General features: G+C 39.8%; 1 protein-coding gene across 1 annotated transcript in view; it reads right to left on the bottom strand.

Moving 5' to 3' along the window:
• Positions 1-8,661: 8,661 nt before the first annotated feature.
• KCND2 (potassium voltage-gated channel subfamily D member 2) overlaps positions 8,662-20,576 on the bottom strand; it is a 276,616-nt gene continuing 264,701 nt past the window's right edge. The window contains exons 3-6 of the mRNA XM_086473175.1: positions 16,278-16,376; positions 14,622-14,717; positions 10,417-10,664; positions 8,662-8,839 (exon numbers count right to left, since the gene is read on the bottom strand). Of these exons, the coding sequence (XP_086329301.1) occupies positions 8,662-8,839; positions 10,417-10,664; positions 14,622-14,717; positions 16,278-16,376 (621 nt within the window). The remainder of the gene's footprint in view (positions 8,840-10,416; positions 10,665-14,621; positions 14,718-16,277; positions 16,377-20,576) is intronic.

Below are 20,576 nucleotides of genomic sequence, written 5' to 3'. Positions count from 1 at the left end.
AGAAATGCTCACCTTCTGAAGAAACAACTGTGCCTTGGGCAAACAAAATGTGACTTCAGTTGAAATTGATTTACACTTTTAATAAGCCATTTGGAAAATGTCTTAATCAGGGATCTGTGTATATATAATTGTGTGGTTTTGTGTGTGCATGGAAAGCAGAACTACAATTCAAGTAAATACTTGGATTTAAATTGCAAGATTTGTAAAAAGGGCGAGAGTCTCTTTCTAACAAAACCTTTATCTTAGCTGTTGTTAAAGATGTTTTAAAACTTCTATTTTTATCTAACATAACTGTTTAATTTTAAATTTTAAATATATTAAACAGGGATTGAAAACAAAACTATGACTCTGGACAATAGACTTTAATTTTCTGAGTAATTCTGGAGAATTCTTCTTTGAAACAGTTTGTTCTATGGACTATTTCTTAGTGAAAAGAAAGAAAACCTTAAACATTCTTTCCAAAATGGGAATCAATATGGGAGTAGCACATTTTTATAGATAAATCTCTTCTCCTGTCTGTGATTCCCCTGAAGGTAGAAACAAAAGACTACAAGGAAAATGTGTACAGTTCTGGATGCTATTGCAATAATTGTAAAAGTACATAAGGAGAAATTATACTTTGGCGGCTTCTTCATTAAGAGCTCTCTAGTGGCTTAAAATGCCAACTGGAAACAGCGTTAAAATGTATTTATTGAGGTGGGGAAAGTGCATTTTACTGTATTTTTGTGAACAATGTTTATTTCATAGGATTATTTTTACAATTGGCCACACTCCTGAAATATGTATTTGTTCTACTGAGTACAGTAGTTTGTGGCAAATGGGTTCTTACATAATACTACATTTAAAAAATTCCTTCATTTGTTTTGGAATTTGTAAAAGAAAAGGGGAAAAAAAAAAAGGTGTGATTTGGTAGACAATAAAATTACTTTTGTCTTAAATTCCATAATGGCTTTTTTATTTTGAAGTCCTAGAGTGTGAATGCTTTGGATGGGAGTTGGGAAGGGTCCTCCTACTAGTGTGAGTTAATTTGATGTGTCTTTAACCATTCCACTTACTCTGCTGTGGAGAAACTGCATTGAAAATTTCATTTTCCTTTTTTATTGCTTCTGAGAAGGCTTCTTAAGGGCTGCTGAAATTAAGCTCTTCAGGTGTGGGGGCTGTTCTTTGGTTTTTAGCAGTCTACATGTGGGTGTAATTATTTCATAGGTAGTATTGTAAGCAAGATTACCTTTCTCCTACAGATGCCAATAATTATTTTGGGAGGTAAGGAAATCACTAAAGGATAGACCTTCCCAAAATTTTGCTTGGAGTATCTTTGTCAGCAGTACTTTCTCATACACCGTTCAGGTTCAGCCCAGCGTTACTGCAGATTTCCATCCTTCCCGCCATAGCTCAGGGAGAGGTTCCTATGTAGAAAAAGAGCAGGTGCCTGGGAAAGCCTGGATATAGACCAGCTCTAGACTTTGGAGTGCTACAGAGACCTGTGATGCTGCACAGTGGATTGAGCCACTGTTGTTTTTTTTCTTTTTCCCCTGTTTTAAAAAAACAAAACAAAACAACAGAAACAAAAACACAACACAAAAATCAAACCATGAACTGTGGAATCTTTTGATTGTGGATTGCATGGTTTACATGTACACAGCTACATTCAGCTGTGTATTACAGCTGCATGTAGGGAATGTCACCATAAGTAATGTAAAAATGGGCCAGAAGTCCTGCCCTTTGTGCAGGAAATACTGACACTTAAAGTTTTACCCAAGGAGCATGTGTGGAAGCTCCCTTAGCCATGCTTCAGCTATTCTGAGTCCTCCCATGGGAGGCTCCCCAGGTTACCTGTAAGTGTTGCCTGTGTATCTTCTCGAGTCTGAGTTAGAGCTCATGAAGGAACAAACACTGCAAGCTTGGCTAGGGAGGTTTGTTGGAGCAGTCCACAGCTAGAGTTAGAGATACTGACAGCCCAGGTCATTCGGTTTTAGGCTTCCCAGGTGGTGAGGAAGCACTGCCATTAGATGTAGTCAGAGGGACTGCTTGGGGTTGGGCTCCTTTGATACGGGATCAAACTCCCAGACCAGTGTTTGTGGACCCCATGACAGTGAACATCTGTGGTCAGATTAACCACACTTGTGCTTGGCTACCCAAATCCTGAGCCAGTCTGTGTTCACTAAGGGCTAGTTTCATTAGGGGAATGATGGAAGTATTCTCTTCCCTAGCAAGGACTACTGGTAAGTATTCTGGGAAGGAATCCTTCTATCTTGAGTACCTAACCACATTTGCAGAAGTAGGTCTCAGCTGTAAATTGGAACACTTTCAAACTTTTTTCTTTCATTGTGCTCGGGCTATGAGGTGTCTCTGTTTTTCTATGGCTTGTTCAAAGAGCCTTAATATTGATTGCCTAGGCTGCTGTGAGCCTGTTCTTTTCCTGTAGAGCTTTAGGATATATGTAGAAGAGAGGCTGCTTGACAAGAGGGGAACATTTAGGGATACTTGTAGCACTGGAAACTACTTCATCCTTTTATTTCCTTTTTCCTTCAGTTTTGCAGGAGTACCTGGAGGAGAAGGGTGCTGTGTTCTTTCTGCAGCATAAACTGTAATGAACCAAATCTTTCTTGTTGCAACAAACAACTGTGGAGCTGCTCCCTAATATTTTTCACAGATCACTTGATGTCAAGGAAAGCAACTGTGTTAGAAAAGGGGTCACCCCCTGCCAGCATCAAGTGTTTCCATTCAGCCTAGTGAGTCTGTGGGACTGTGTCTGTAGCTATGGAGCTGAGTAAGGTTTGCACCATGCAGTCATGACTTGGGCATATGGGGATGCTTTCAAGAGGCGAAATTCACTATTCGTGGTCTGTAGACAAGGTATTGATTCATCTGCCAGCAGGTTTTATGACAGGGCTTTCTGAAGGAAACAGAGCTTTATGTTTTCTGTTCTTTATAACTGTTCATTTTGTAAAAGCAACCCATAAATATAGGGGAATATATAAAGAATCAATAGTAAAAAGAGAGGCTGTTGGTCACAGTGACTGTACAGTTAAATATGATGGAGAAAGGGATTTTCAAATAGTTTTGGAAGATTTTACCACAAAAGCATTGTACTGGGGTTTGTGTGGCAAGGGTTGGGGGGGGCGGGGGGGGCACAGCAGTGGTTTCTGTGAGAAGCTGCTATAAGCTTCCCCTGTGTCCAATACAGCCAATGCCAGCTGGCTCTAAGATGGACCTGCTGCTGGCCAAGGCTGAGCCGATCAGCGATGGTGGTAGTGCCTCTGTGATAATATATTTAAGAAGGGGAAAAAGTTGCTGCGAAACTGCAGCCAGAGAGAGCAGTGAGAATATGTGGGAGGAACAACTCTGCAGACACCAAGGTCAGCGAAGAAGGAGGCGGAGGAGGTGCTCCAGGTGCCAGAGCAGGTTTCCCTGCAGCCCATGAAGACCATGGTGAGACAGGCTGGCCCCCTGCAGCCCAGGGAGGTCTATAGTGGAGCAGATATCCCCTGGCAGCCCATGAAGGTTAGTGGTGGAGCAGGGTATCCACCTGCAGCATGTGGAGGACCTCACACTGTAGTACCTGGTGGACTCCTGAAGGAGGCTGTGACCCTGTGGGAAGCCTGCACTGGAGCAGGCTCCTGGCAGTACCTGTGGAGAGAGGAGCCCACGCTGGAGCAGGTTTGCTGGCAGGACTTGTGACCCCATGGGGAACCCACACTGGAGCAGTCTGTTCCTGAAGGACTGCGCCCTGTGGAAGGGACCCACGCTGGAAGAGCTGCCCGTGAAAATGACTCACATTAGAGAAGTTAGTGGAGGACTGTCTGCCATGGGAGGGACCCCACATTGGAGCAGGGGAAGCGTGTGAGGAGTCCTCCCCATGAGGAGGAAGGAGCGACAGAGACAATGTGTGATGAACTGACCGCAAACCCCATTCCCTGTCCCCCTGCACTGCTCGGGGGGTGGAGGTAGAGAAATTGGGAATAAAGCCAAGCCTGGGAAGAAGGGAGGAGTGGGGGGAAGGTGTTTTAAGATGTGATTTTATTGTTCATTATCCTACTCTGATTTGGTTGGTAATAAATTAAACTAATTTTTCCACAAGTTGAGTCGGTTTTGCCCATGACAGTAAATGCTGAGTGGTCTCCCTGTCTTTATCTCAACTCACGAGCCTTTTGTTATATTGTTTTTCTCCCCTGTCCATTTGGGGAGAGGAGTGATAGAGTGGCTTTGATGGGCACCTGGTGTCTAGCCAAGGTCAACCAGCCCACCACAGGCATTATGTTTAATTCATATGAATTGGTGTTATTGAAGTGAGATTGTATCTAAACTTTAGAACTTGTATGAATGGCTACATTTCTTTAAAAAAAAAATTGTGATGTCCTAAATATTTCAGAATTTTTATGCAACTACTTGCCTTTTATTCAGCGCTTCTCCACTTTCAGTTGTTTCTTGTGTATAGATACTGTGAAAATGGGTACCTTAGATGAAAATAAATAGATAATGCAGGCAGGTAAGAAACTAAGCTGTCCAGGTAATTACATATATCTTACCTACTTTGTCAATCTAAAGATGTTGTTCACTCCTGACTGCTCTTTTAGCTGCACGTTTACATAGCCCATCAGCTGATTGCTATTCCAGGAACACCTGATAATCTTCAGATATTTCCATGGTCAGTGGGAAAATAAAGTCCTGGTGGGCCCTAGATGCAGGACAGGGAGCATATGACCTCCTAAGCACCCTCCCTTCCCCAAACTTAATGATCCTGTGCTTTCAGTAATTGATCCTCCTCCAGAGCAGTTTCCTCTCTGAAAGCCACCCTTCTCCCTGGAGCAGCTGAGGTTGCATTGTGCTCTCTGCTGCTGCAAAAGTCTTCCCTTGGCTGTGAGTGTGTTTCCACAGTGAGTATATCCAAAACATTAAAGTGGTTTTTTATATATATATATATATATATAAATATATATATTTTATATATAAGTATATCCAAAACTCTTTCTGTTTGTTTCTGGCAGCCATTTTATGGGAGGACAGTCATTCTCCTTAAAAAAGCTCTGGGGTGGTTCACAGGCAGGTATTGCTTTTACCTCTTTCCCCTCACAGAGCAGTGAGCTCCTGGCAGAGACGGCCGTCACGCGTGCCAGTGCTATGGTATACACAGCTGATGGATCAGCAACATCTGTACTGCGAGTCGCCCTTTGTCAGTGCTCCACAGCGTGTTGCTGCCCACTGTTCTGCTACAGAAGAAGTTTGATCTCCTCTCTGCACTAACATATTATCAAGGGAATTTGATACCAGGTTTGAGGAGGCTCTGTAGCCTGGGAGGTTCAGCAGAGCAGTCGGTGTCTGGATGTACTTTTGAAAAGTAGAGACAGAGAGGTGGAGTTTATATTGCTAGAAATAATTTAATGCCCCGATTTTCTCTGCTGCTGCAGGCTCGGAAGGGAAGGGAAGGGTGGGTGCCACGCACACAGGAGGGCAGCTCTGCGTTACGGAACTGTGGCATCCTGGTCTTCTTGGTGGCTCTGGTGTGATTTAGATGCACTCACAGCTTGCCTGGAATTAATGTTGGGGACATTCATCGCCCTCAGATTTAGTGTTCATTCAATCTTATTAAGAAAAAAAATACTCCATGAATAAGTTATTGCAAAACCAGGTTGACCCATTCAAGCATGCAGATGTTTTATTTAAATATTCCTCAAATGTCTATTTATTCAGCATAACGCGTGTATTATGCTGCCTTCTGAAATACGACATATGACTGTCAAACAAAATTGTCAAAACAACAACCTTGGTTTCTTTGTATGATACACAGAAATAATTACATTTCATGTACAGTACAGATGCATTTTACACAGTCATCAACAGTCATTCACTACCAAAACAGCATTTAAATCACCTAAAACACTAAAAGAATGTGTATTTCCCAAATTCAGAATAAATTAATGATTTTGCATGTGACATATGGAATAGGAGACAGGACTGGAATTCTGCAAAATCATACTAAATGAATTTTTTAAATGAAAGTACAAGTTGCTTCAGGGGTGTAACTTATGCAAGTGTATTGCTGTAGTGCGTTCTTTTTAGTCCATATGAAAAGTCGAATAAAGAGATTTTAAAAGACACATGACCTCATGGAATCAGTAGCTTTCCTGGGTTGTATGTTGTCCATCCCAAAGTAGGTTTAGTAACTGCCTTTTTGCATTATTTACCTGATATAACTAGTAAAGAAATACCATGTGGCATAAAGAAGTTGTTTCAGATTTCTAATATGAGGGCAGGTTTTCTATAAATAACTTTGGCAAAAGGTGGGGACCAAGCCATTTTTCGTATGAGTAACCATGGGTAGAAGTAGGATGTAAATAAAAACTCTGGGTCCATTCTGCCTCTCCTTTAAACCCCATTAAAACTTAATGTTACCCACCAGCTTCAGCAGATCTACTGCAATTTTCCAACAGAGTGAAAGAGAGGAGAGCAACATCAGGAAATCGACTTGGGCAGAGCTCCTCAGAAGGAACACTCCTCTGTCTCAGAGGGCAGCCTGTGCTTCTGCTCTCTGTTAAGGTTTGAAAGAAATGTAGAAGCTCAGTTTACAATAAGTTATACTAATTTGCAGAAAAAAAAGGGAAGTTAATTGCAAATTAACCAAGCTTCGGAATAAGTAAACAATAAGATAAAGAGTAATGCGTGACATTATATACTCCTTTTAACTGCAGTTTAACCCTAACCTGTGACATTGTTGTATTTTGGTGTATATACTGTAGCATGATAGTCCATCACCTACTCTTCCATCTCTGTTGACAGATGGAGAGAAAGATCAGTATTTGTGTGCAGTAAAAAGTGTATCATCAGCAAGTTTCAGGTTTTGGTGGGTGTTTTCTCTTAATGTAAAGTTTCAGGTCAGAAGAATGCTAGCAAATACTATACTGAAACATACACTACTCAAACTATTAAATAACTGTGTTAATCACTTATTGTAATGGCATCTAATGCACTGAGCCTTTTGATTTATATGCATATTTTATTTTGCAGACATGCATTTATTTCTGATCCAGTGTTTTTGATGTATATATGTATGTATTGATATGCACATATTCCATGTATATTTGATGTATATGATGTACGGTATGTCATGTATATAGGAAGCATCATGATACATCTAATGCACTCTCATGAAGAAAAATGACACCGTTTGATCAGAAAGGTTTCAGGTAACATCAATATCTTTTAAAAATGAAGCCAAAAAGCCTTAACTAGTAAAGCCTTCGTAATAGCTTTTAGGTCTGCCCATGTAGGCAAATTCCAATTGAAACCAATTATATTTTTATAGCTTTGGGACCCAATCCATTATTCTATCAGTGTTCTTAGGTAATTAAATATCTTCACACAATATAAATTCTTAAACAAGTTTTAGGATGCAAGTTTACAGATAATTACAAAAGGAATTTAGCCATCTTTTTTTACCGAATGTCTTTCCAGCGTAGCTAATACTCTGGATGCTGGAGAATGTCAACAAGGAAGGTTTGGAGATAAGTGTTAGCTGATCCCAAAACCACCTTTGTGGTAATTTTAATTCAAATAGGTTTGATCCTGTAACAGTACACTGGGATGAGAGGTTTCTTCTGAAAATACAGAAGCAGACGTCTACAGAAGAAAGGACTGTGTTGAACCCCCAAATGGTATGGTAATGTTGGACTGGGCAACAAACTGTCATAGAAATAGAGGACAGCGGACAGAAAGAACAATGACTGAATAGCGCATTTGTGGTGCAAGGTTTGACTGTAAGATTATTTAAATGTTTGCCATTAGAAGTTTATAGTCTAGATGAAGTTGTGTAAAATACCTTAAAAAAAAAAAAAAGAAATCCTGATTCCTGATACAACAGGTGTACAATGACTTATTGCAGTTGTAACAGTACCTAGGAAGCAAGATAAAACAATAGTAAATATTGAACTAACTGAACACCTTTAGTTCACTAATGAGTGTTTGAATAAGAAATACTGCATTTTTCAAAGGGAAGTTATTTGTACAACTACCATGGAACATTAACAATCAGCTTGTTGTAAGTGCACGGAAATGCCCCTTTCTACAATAATATTTTATCATGCCTAATCTGAAAAACAACAAAAGTAAACTGAGATCACAGCTCCAAATAATTTCAGCATGCATTATGGTTGTTCTTTCAGTCAGTACAAACATATTTCATATGAGCATTTTTTCTTTCATTGTTTGATAGTTCCTCAACAAGTTTGTGGTTTATTAAGAGGAAAAAAAAAAAAGACACGTTATCAAAATGTTTCTCGTTGTTTTGCATTCAGCAGGAACACAGGTTTGTTTCTATTTTTTGTTTTGTGTTTTTTTTTTTTTTTTTCTAAAAAGAGCTCTCATGATAAGAAGAAGCATCAATGGGGACATTTCATTGTGCTCATATAGTAAGTCAGGATGGTCACAGAAGATTCCACTGCGCGTCAGTTCAGACAAGGGGTAGGAAACTCCTTTTGGTTCACACGCTACGACACCAAAACCCACAAAGTTTTGTTTCTCCTCAACCTCTTGCTCTGCGGCCGCTGGCGCACACGTCAAGGGGCGTTGTCTTTGTCAGCTCTCTCATTCCTCGCAACTTGTTTCTCACTGCTTGAGCTCAGCTTGCAAGTGGTCTTTATGCTAATTTATAAATAATTCCTTATTTTATAAAGCAGATACTCTGACAATGTTTCCTCCCGAATACTCGGGAGACTCTGGCCTATCATCTCCTTCAGGTGTGGTGACTGGAGGTGTCGGGATGCTAATTATTGCTGTAGTGACGTAAGGCTGCTCACAGTTTAGTTTAACGCACTCTTCCACTTTGGCATTTAAGCTGGAACGGCTGGAAGAAGAAACAGAAATCCATGAAGAAAGAAAGTCCACGTTACTGTAAACCTCTTATGTGCCTGATTCCACACCGGCAGCTGGCCGTCTCCATCCTGCTCTGTTAGAGAGCTCTGAGGTGCAAAGCACCACCACTCCACCACCCTGCATCCTGGAAGCAGGTGTGCATGGCTATGTCTACGGACAGCCCCCCCTTACTCCCTTCCTTCCCGTCATTTCAGCACTTCTGAAAGTTTCTGGGCTCATCACCTACGTGTTTCTGAGCAGGGGAAGCATTTGACTTGCTCCACGGGGGCCAAACTTCACATAGCTAGATAACTTGCTATGCAGGAAAATGGAAACTAAGGGGTAGTCCCAGTCTCCTATAGATTCCTCCATGCCATGCTTATTTAAGAACATTATATTATGTATCCTCAAGAGTAAGACAGTGATATATGCACTAATAAAGGTTAACATGTTCATGGAGTTGCTGCAATACCTCATCATAAGAAACCTGTAACACTCAGACCATTTTGAGGTGAGACTGGCATTTTGTGCTTGTGGTTTTAGCACAAAGCTGGTGCTTTGTGTTTTTACGTACTCTGTGACTGCAAGTCCTCCAGCAGAGAAAGGATGGATCCAAGCAGAACAGTTCCTGAAAAGCTAAGACAGATTGGAGCTTTGTGCTGGCCAGGAGGTCTCATTGCACAACAGCTGAAAAACTTCAGTAGCTACCAGCTGCTGGATTGTTCATGGAAGGGAAATCCAAACCTAGTAACTGTACAGAGCAAGCTACACAAAGTAACTTAGCAAGAAAGTCTCTATAGCAACCAGTGCTGAAAATGCTTCTTTTTTAAATGGCGGCATGTTTGAGTTCAATAGAAAACACTTCTGAGTCTCCTGAGACTTCTGCTGTGTTTTCAGAGGTGGTGTTTCGATATACCTGAAAGCCAAATGGTTTACTTGTGAGAGTACAGAGATGTTCAGTAAATGACAGGCTCTTGTACTTTCCTCACTTCTGTAATAACTTCTCAAACTAGGACATACATTTTTCTTATCCATTTCATGGTTTTTATTTAAAAAAAGTCTCATGACTATTTCACTTAGGACTCTGGGAATCAGTTTTATTTCTCTGCTCTGTGGAAAGGCAACGAAGTCTCACTTGTCCTATGCTTCTGAACCAAACCAGTAGAAACAGCAGGGACAGACCTTTCTTTCTCTTCCCACTTGCTCATCCCGTATATCTGAATTGCACCTTTTTCTATGCTAAATTTTTCTTGTTATGTGTTTCTCCACAGCATATAATATTTGGTGCTGTATTTAGTTTGGGGTCCCTGGATGCTATTCGCTGCAAATAGTACACAGGATTTTGTGGGGAGGGCATGAGAGGGCAGAAATGGATGTAGAGAGACTCTTCTGTTCTCTTGGATTAAGCTTGGAGGAAACTAGTTGCAGGATGTTTCAGTACTAGTGTCCATTTTTGGATGACTACTTGACTTTCATCTTTAGCCTCACAGCCTACCTGCAGAGGCCACAACACTCTACATCTCTAACGAAGAAATGGCTTTGGCTCTTGTGCTGGCGCGTGTGAAGTACCTGTTAGACAGAGGCGTCCTCTCCACACATCTGATCTGGATGGTGCTGAGCTCTTGTACGCTGCCTGGACGGCTGCCAGTGAGGGTGGTGTTTGGGATGCGGTAAGTCTTTTTATGTCTTCGTGAGCAGCAAGTGCTGGTAACACCTTGTTGGGACGAGAGAGAGGGGCTGTGGCTGGGGGGTCTATTGACTGTGGAAACCTCCATACAGCTCTCTTCATAGACTTGCTCATCCACAAACTCGTGATTCTAGCCCAGAGGAATCCAACAAAGGGACAAAGAACACACAGAAGACAATTAAAGTGAACATATTAATCATGATAGTTTAAAGGCTAAAATTGACACAACTGAATAAAGTGGGAAAATTGGACAGCTTATTCTTGATTATAGTGTTTAGCCCATATTAGCCTGGGCTGAATACCAATACAAATGTAAACGCTGGAACAAAACACTCAGAGCTCTAAATAAGAAAATGTTAATCCAAATTATTTTGTAAAATAGCATGTGATTGTAATGTAGTTTGCATTATACATATCTGTATAATCTATGAAGTGCCACAAAATAGAGGATTATCTTTATTAATAAAAATGCAAGTGGTGCTTATGTAAATGCTCTAAATGTCATTCAGAAATAAATAAGATTTATTGTATTGAACTGTAGTACAATAAAATTCATATGTATTTTCCAGATGAGTTTATAAATCTTCCTTTTTTGAATTATATGTTAGAAATCAGGATCTGAAACACTGTGTTTTGAGGTACGCATCTATACAAAAAAGAAGATTAAATCAAATGGAAGTTTCGATTAGAAGATATGAAATGGATATTTAAAAGAATCTAAAAATTTCCTAATTTGTTTAGAAGACTGAGCATTTCTTAAACGAAGTACTCTCTATTCATGCAGTCTTTGCTTAATCCCAGCACAGACAGTAGTTTTGTAGGGTTGTCACAGAGCCGAATCCAAATTCACATAAATGGCCAGCGTACTTTGACTCAGTAGGTGATTAGGGAGTGTTTCACACACAGCCGTGCTTTCCGCATTTTCTTTGTGTGCAAAAGACTGTGAAATAGTAGTGTTGTTTATAGTGGGTGTGTGTGTGTGTGAATTTTTACAGTCATTTTAAAGTAGCAGCCCAAACTAAGCGGAGATTAAGACATGTCTGTGTGCAGTTTGAGAAAGCCTCCTTTTTTAAAAAAATCTTTCTGGTTACTGCTGGAATCAGTCTGCGTATCCTGAGAATGGTTTAGGGAGCATGTTCTGGATTGTTGTACACTCTGCGCAGTCTCACTCACTCCAAAATTGTTAGCCTGCTGCACTTTTGTGTATTAGAATGAGAAAAAAAAATTTTCCCCCTAAAGAATGATAGACTAATTGGAAAGGTGTGGGTGTTTTTTAGGAGAGTTACAGTACAGTACTAATATAAAATATGTGAACAAAGTAAATAGAGTAACAACTGTGGCCAAGTGTTTGTGACAAATGGAAATACCTTTATAGGCATATAATTGTTATTTCCATTTCTTTCATTGTTCACTCAGATGCAAGTTTGTGTGGAATTGAGTGGTGTTGAAGAATGCCAGTTTCAAGTGATATGGAAAGAAAGAGCTTGACTTCTATAAAATTGACTTCTATAAGACATACGTCATTCACAATCAAGATTTTGAATGTGATTGCACAGTTCACGTAAAATTCAGAGAGAAAAATGGCCTAATCGCCATCGTTAGAGTACATTCAGTGGCTTGCAGTATGTTTGCCAAGAACTCTGCTGGTTTTCCGATTAAAAGTAATTTTGTGCTTCCTAAAACTTTTATGGAGCAACCAACATGAATTCAATTTGTAGGGTCCATTAAGGTGGGTTATTGAGTGAACTTTTGATATAGACTGGAAACATTTTGAAACGATATAATGGCTCAAGTTAATAGATTTGATTATACTTATTAATTAACTGTTCTTAAATTAGCTAAAAGTAGCCTGTAAAATATAACTCCCAGTGCAATTATTTTTATTATTAATGTAATTTTCACAGAATTCCGTAACATCACTCACTCTGCATTTCTTAGAGTGCGAAAGATCTTACCCTATTGACTTTAAAGTGCTGGAAAAGAGAAAATCTGCCTTTGCTTAGTATCATCTGGACTGATGCTTATATCAAATGATATTTCAAAGGATTATGAGAGGCTAAGAAGGCACCTCACCCTTGCTGTTATACCATGAACCAGCCTGTTGCCAGATTCTACAAGCTGAGGGCCCAAAATTTTGTGCTCCCACTAAAATTTTACAAACGCACGCTCTGCAGAATACGACTTGGAACCCCTACATACGTTTGTGTGTCCATGTGTTACGTGAGCGAAGTGCCAGTAGCAGGACACAACAAACAAGGAGAAAAGAAAGTGGATTCTACGGAAATTTAGGAAACAAGATGATACCTGCTTTACATTTTTATTTTTTTTTTTAAAAAAAGCTGTGTTTCAGTAAAGAAAAAAAGGAAAGGCTTATATATTATGATTAGAAGAAATGTGAAACAAATTCAACTCCCACTAAATGAACAGAATTTTTTTCCCATTTTTTCTATGATAATTTGACAAGACCTGTGGCTACTACTGGGGTTTTAAAATCTGTTTGTAACGTTCAACTGTGGAACGATTTTTAAGGCAGATCGCTATTACCAGGTTCTAGTACAAAATGTCTCAAAAACGTTCCAAAAGGACCCAGCCTGAATCTTGGCAAAGAAACCACATTATACCTTGAATAGGAAGCAAGACATTTTGTCTTACAGCTCATTATATAAAAATGAATACTCCAAAAGTAAGATTGGAGAAGCCGTAAGCACCTGTCGGATGACATGTTACTAACTGATGTAGCAACTCTGCCCTTTTATTGACAAACACTGTAGAAAGAATATTAAATTGTACATATATATACATCATATTTTAATTTAGCAATGTCTGTTGTGGGAAAGCTTTTTAATCTTTTTTTTTTTTTTTTTTGAGAAAGAGCAAAAAGACTTTCATGTTAATCTCCATCAAAGATATAGCAGAAGCATTACTGGGTCTTTTAATGAAAATCTAAAACTAGACTATAAAGATAAGACAAAATACCATAAAGTTCCTCCATATGTACAAAAATTAAAGAGAAATAATTTTTTTTTTACATGCATCTGGAACTTCTAAAACTAGATGTAAATTGGTAAATGGTAGTTTAATGAATGTTGACCAACTTACCTACAATATAATTAAATTCTACATGAAATAAAACCCTTGGAAAAATATAAAAATACAAGGAGATAGTTTTAGCATGCCCTATGTGAAATTCCCAAATCTACAAAGATTGAATTCAATATAATTAATATTTATGTTCTTAGTTTCCTTAGGAAGTTATAAAAGAGGAAACAATGTAAATTTAGGGATGATTAGGGTTATTGCTGTGATGTTATCTGTCCAGAAATATACTATTAGTAAACATTGCATTTAGTTATCATTGGATCATAACTCTGCTGTAGTTGACTATCCTTTATGGCTGTATAATTATTTGGGTATTGACCAGGGAAAAACAGAGAGAGCACATAGTAAGGCCTTTTGATTTATAGGGAGTTTCAAATCTAGATGAGCATATTTGGGCTGTTATGAATTACATCAGTGATTTCTACAGGGATCTCAGTGTCTAAACTGAAGCCAAAAGACTTCAAAGCTTTGCACCTGCATCTGGATTAGGCACTTGAGGTTTCAAAATAGGATGTTTGGGGATCCTCTTTTGCAGTCACTTCAGTGAGAATCGCATTCACATTCGAGGAAACACGCAGCAGCTCTCCCTGTACAAAAGCCCGACGTTTGCTCAGGCAAAAGCTTACTTTGACTGCACTGAGTATTGAATGTGTAAGGATTACTAATTGTGTTTTATGAACTGTACTGCAGAAAAGTGCAAATGATAACTTTAGGAGTGTAGGAAAACTATACTGAAGGTCACATACAGCTTGGCTGTACTGATGTTGTCTCACTGATGCCAGTATCTTTCACCCTAGATGAGGCCCTCATTCAGGATCTCTCTGTTATTTACATGCAGTGCGTATAACACCTTAAAATAAGATAAAATGGCTTTTCTTCCCAGTTAACTGCTTTCATATAAAGGCTTATTAATTAGAAGAAATACTGAAAACATTCAAAACTAGGCTGGTGTTGGAATTCACAGGAAAACACAGTTCTCTTTTCTTACCGTAGTTTTTTCCAGGCAGTGAAGCAGGTGGTGGTGCTGCGTTTCAAAGGAAGAGCCAGATTTGCTAACAAAGGCCTGTTCTTCTTCACTGGAGGACTGTTGATACATAGAACTCTGTATTATTCTCATTTGTGAACAAGAGGGCTCTTATCCAAATATTTGATCAGAACTAATCTGGATTGTACACGGTAGCATAACTGCAATACTTTATCTACACTGTATAACCCAAAACAGTTTGGACTTGAGTTCTCTTCTGTTTGTTCTCTAATCAAAATATTTTCTTCCCTTCCCTTGCACCTCCTTTTAAATGTTTCCTTCTAAGGTCTTTTGTACTATTCCATGTATGCGTAATTTACAAGCGCATTCAACATGTAAGCTTTGAGTGTTGAATCAATGCATACTTAAAATTATCATAAATTTAAGTGACAGTAAATTTTTTCTTTTTTTCCTGGGAATATGCTTCATTTGAAGGAAATTAAACATAGTTGTCCTCCTGGGATCATTTCATAGCACTAAAGAATTTGTGGTATTACTGCTTCCACAAAAATTTATGTCAGTGATCCCAATCTGCTGAGTTTGGAAAGCATGTAGCAGATGTTACTGACACAGAATGAAGAATTAAGTAAAAAGCATCCACTGTTTATTAATTGCTTTCATATTATTCACTAGAAAGCAGAAAACTAAATAGGGGAGGAAGTGGGATAATAGGAAAGATTACAATTCAACTTTGGGATATTTGAAATCTGCATGGCAATTAAGCTATTTGGTGTCTTTTTAGTTCAAAGATTTGAGTTCTTTCAAGCAGGAGAGGAAGCGAGGGCTCTGACTGCTCATCTTTTGTGCTGGACCGGATGGACAAACAGCCTCTTCCTCCTCTTCTGGCTATAGGTTAAAGCGTTCGGCTGTTTAACATGTATTGAACAGAAAGGGCATAGAGGAATAAAAGCCTTCCTGTATCCCGCAGGGAATTGCTTAAATGCCAGAAAATGGCAGGCTTTAAAAAACACTGTGTCTTCAGTCTCTCTCAGCTGGCTGCAGCTCTGAGCAGCCAAGGGGCTGTCTCTGGCAGCATGAGTCGCTGTGGATCCCGGTCCCAGCCGCTGCCTGGGTCTCCTTCTGCTGGTCCTGTTTTCCTCGGCAGGGGCAAGGTAACACTACATTTCAATGCATTTGAGGTAATTACCAAGATTCTCTTTAGAGCAAAGTAGGCGCTTCCAGGGAACGCTTCCTGCGACACCCCTCTGTGCAAACAGTACCCTGGAGCTACCTGTTTCCCTCACTGGCAATGAAGCCTGGTTTTGTCACACATCTACCTGTCTAAAGCCAAATAAGATAAATCCAACCTACCTCCTAACAGGCAAATACTCTATATTTTCTTAATGAGATCTTCTACAGGATCTAACTCTAAAAACGTGGATTATATTTGAATCCAGCATTTCTATCTGGTCATTTCCCTCATCTTTTAATACCCCATCATCAACTCTCATAAGCTTCCTTTAACAATAGTAATTGTCCAATCTATCCTTCCTTAATCTACCTCTAAATATAACATTGCCTAAAGACCCACATTGACTTGCTCTAGTGATAAATAGAATAAGCTACTGCTGGGCTGTCATTAAGCTGTTACGCTGGAGGTGGAGGACACAAAAACATTACCTGCTGCAGCTGGTTACTCAGTAAGCCATTTCGTTTGCTCTGCATGTAGGCATTAGCACTCCCACTCTTTGCTGCACGAATTCGAGCAAGTCTGGCTTTCTGTGTGAACAGACAAAAGGAAGAGTGTCACTTGTACTCATATCCATTATTCTGTTTATCTAAGACTGCTAATTGGAATCAGCTGCTTATGAATGCCAATATCATAACGACTGAAAGGCTGCATTGCATCTGTCCTCCAGGTGGAGCAAATTGAGTGTCTTCCCATTTACAAAGCAAATGACAGAAGTTTTTATTTGTTTGCATGCATCAGCTAATAAGAACAATGATTTTGGAGAAGGGATTAGACAGATCAGCATGTAAGTGCCTCCTTTTTTTTTTTTTTTTTGCATTGCCGTAACTGTGTCACTCCTTATGCCTTGTGGGTCAGGAACATGTGTATCCATCTCAGCTGCTCCTGCAGTGAAAATGTCTTTAAAGTGGAAAGAAATGGTTCAGAGAAAACATAATATTGCAACAGCCGTGAGCTGGTTTCTCAGAGCCTTCTGGGTTTTTAGAGTGGCAGAATGTGGTAGTGGTTTTTATGCTGTCTCACAGCTAAGTTCCTGAATGCTTGCCAGGCCTTTTAAAAGCCTTTTTACCACTTCATGTCTGTTGGTATAATCAAACTTAATACTTGTCATCATTGGTCATAATCTGCTCATAACTTTATTTTTCAGAGACTGCAGGTATCAAATTGGTGAGAGAGATTTGAGATTTCTCAGGTGAGCTTCGTTGCTTATGAGGGTGACTTTCATTCCAGAGTAGAAGGTGGCTCATCAGTGAACACTTTGCATCCACTGACTTGTACAGCGGTTAGATGCCAACATTAGCGGAAAGCATGAAGAAAAGGCTGTCTAAACCAGTAATATGAAAAACAAGAGCTTTTATGGGATGGATGGCATCCTAGAAATCCTAACTTTTGTGGCTGTTTACATGTGTAAGAGGGAGTCTGGGTTTATCTTCATGGTTAGGTTTCAGATTCTGAAAGCCAAAAGTGACGCAGCATCTGGAGTTGAATGACTGCTGAAGTACTGAAGGAGACGCAGTGAAGAACTGCAAAAACTGATGTTGAAATATTAATAGGGATTTTCATATCTGATAATTGCTCAGCCGATATTTTCAGAAAATAAAGGGAGCATTTCCACCCCTTCCCCCAATTTTTGTGGCATTAAATGTCAGCATGAAATGACTGAGAATCTCTGAACACTTATAGAGGGAAGCAGCCTGGTCACTGCAACCACCAGTGGTTTTTTCTGGCGTGATTAATAATTAGCTGAGTATGAGGAATGGCTCAACACCATGCTTCTTCACACTCACAGCCTCAAATTCACAGATCTTCTCAGCAGTGAGCCAAGAAATTCATGACAGCTAACAGCAAACATGGCTAGAATCTGGCTTATGTTATATGTCATGTATTTATTATCTTTTAATCGTTCTGAAAGAAAATAACACTGTGCATATGTGCATAACTGAGTCAAAAAAGCTCATATGAGAGTCAGTTGCCTGATTTTGTGATATACTGGTCATTTTGGAATAACACATTGGCCTATCACCTTCCTTGGTGCACACAGCCTTTCCAGCAATGGAATTAATGCATCTTATTCTAGTGGTAAGGAGCAAACTGTCCCGATCACCCCCACATTGCTTCTGCACAGGTGAAGTCCTGCTTTCCCCTTCCTCCTGTTAACACTGAAAGGACACCTGCAGCCCCAAGCTCCATCACCTGAGCAGGCCTCCAGAGGATGAGCTGGGTGCAAATGTCCAGTTAGGGCTCTTTCCCTGGGCACCATGGCTGACCAGCCCCGGGCAATGCATCGGGCTGGCCTAGCATCCCCAGGAGTCATCAGTGGCGGGAAACAGTTAACAGCTCCCACCCTCTGGGCTCACACCGGCTCTTTGGTGGCACATCCAGGGCTACCAATGTGGTTAGGGCTGAGTCCTCAGGGCTAGTGATGAAAAATCCCCTTGGGCAGGCAGAAAATAGGTTATTTTCAAGGTGGAGTTTTTGAGATGCAACACCAGCATGATGGGCTGAAGGCTGGGGGAAGAGCTTTACTGCAGCTTGCACTGCAGAATAGTCATGGGTTGGGACACGTGCACTGGGTTATGCTCATAAATATATTAAAGGTCTCTTAGCACTACTGTTTAGCCTTAGGAGCTCGAGATGCTTTAGAGATGCCTTTGCAGGGTGCAACATGGAGTCCCATAAATAAGTGATTTCAGTCACAAATATTTCAGCTGCGGTACTTTTCAGTGTGCTCTTTATACAAGGAGATTCATTAGATTTAATGAACAAACATTTTACATACATTAGTCATGCTTTTTCTTTTAGCATGCATATTCATTTTCTCTTTCAGTGATTGAAGCAATAATTATGGTGTAGCACCATTTAATAAGGAAATACAAAAAATGTAATGGTTCATCAGACTATCTTAATGTATCAATGTGCTACGACACATATAATATGAAGGTTGTACTTTCCATGTGAAGATTGCAAATTGCTCTTCAAATACGAATTTATTGCGTCTTAGAAAGCTTTTTTGAGGTGGAAGGTAATAGCTTACCTCTTTCTAGCTGAGACTCATTCAGGTGGCCTGAATTTACATAATTTACTAAAGAAAAGACAATAAATCTATTACCAAGACAGGAACCAGACATTGTGGCTTCCATGTTTATACTTCAGCTTACAGAAAATACTCACTGTTAAAGTGATAGAATTTCTTTTCAGTGCTTCTGCCTGATTTATATCAGAGCCTGTAGCATGAGTAGTCTTGTGACTTCTCACATTTTATATCAAGGAATCATTAAAAGCTCATGTCAGCCACAGGATTTTAAGGGCTGTGCGCTGGGGATTGAATTCCTGTGAAGGACACCAAAATGATGTGATGACATCAGGAAAACTGTAGTTACAGAAGAACTGTATTTTCCTTTACTCTGCAAACTGCATTCTCTGTCACATACAACAGAAAAGGAGTGATAACTGCCCCTTTCAACCACTGCAAAGCCCTTCCTAACTCTCCCTTTTCACGGAATATCTAGAAAGAAAGAAAGGATTAAGTTATCCTGCAGTAGATTATCTTCTTTGCTGTGAGGTTTTCCCTGTTTGCCATTGAATGTGAAACTCTGATTTCAGTAATTTTTATGTTGTCTAGGACAAAACCAATGCAGCTGAGATACGGTTCTTTTACTCATTCTGATAAAATTCCACCATAATCATCTCACCTGAAACTTTGTAAAGAAATTGATGATCAGCTCTAATTCTTACCGCATCTCTTTTATTTGCACTGAACTTCTCTTTCTAGCTTCAAGTTTTACAACTTAGAGGTGGATCCTTGTCTACGCCTGTGTTTATAGAAACCTTACAAAGGGAATTCACTGTTATTCAACAACAGCAAGCCCTGTCAGTTTTAGAACTATAAATATTTATTTTCACAAGGTTTAAATAATGCTAAATGTAGCACTGTGGGGTATTTACAACATCCAGCTTTTAACACTCAAGATGCTCTCAGCTGTCCAGCTGTTTTAAGAGATTTCAGGAACACTTTAGGGCAGGGCTTACTGCAGTACTGGGAATCATTTTTGGCAAGAGCCTCTCTTCAATTTGCTATGGCCTAGGTAATTTAGTACTTAGCTCCTGTTGTCTCTCTTCTGCTGCTCTCCAGACTACATAACTGTCTTAGTATCAAAACTCAAAAATTACTAATTACTTACCTTAAGGTTATTAGTTCTTAATGACCCTATAAAATTAAGAGAGAATAATTTCTTCACAGTCATTCTGTGTGTACAGATTTTGTTCAGGACAGAGTTAATTTTCTTCCTAGTAGCTGGTATGGGGCTATGTTTTGGATTTGTGATGAAAACAGTGTTGATCACATGGGGATGTTTTAGTTTCTGCTGAGCAGTGCTTACACAGCATCAAGGCCTTTTCTGCTCCTCAAAGCATCCCACTGAGTTGGCTGGGGGTGCACAAGAAGTTGAGGGGGACATCGCTAGGACAGCTGACCAGAGGGATATTCCATACCATATGATCTCATGCTCAGCAGTAAAAATGGATCAGGGTGGAGGCTGGCAGGGGCTGCCGTTGCTGTGGGACAGGCTGGGCATCAGTCAGTTGGCGGTGAGCAATTGTTTTCTTTTGCATCATTGTTTTTTTCTTGGGTTTGGTGTCATTTGTGTCTGTCGTGTCATCATCCCCCCCCCGTTGCTTCCCCCCTGCCTCCTTTTAAACTGTTATTGAACTGTTTTTATCCCCACCCACGA

Source organism: Leptosomus discolor, chromosome 1 (assembly GCF_034619465.1).
Source record: "Leptosomus discolor isolate bLepDis1 chromosome 1, bLepDis1.hap2, whole genome shotgun sequence".
Taxonomy (NCBI): Eukaryota; Metazoa; Chordata; class Aves; order Leptosomiformes; family Leptosomidae; genus Leptosomus; species Leptosomus discolor.
This window is presented reverse-complemented; position numbering and strand designations above follow the sequence as displayed.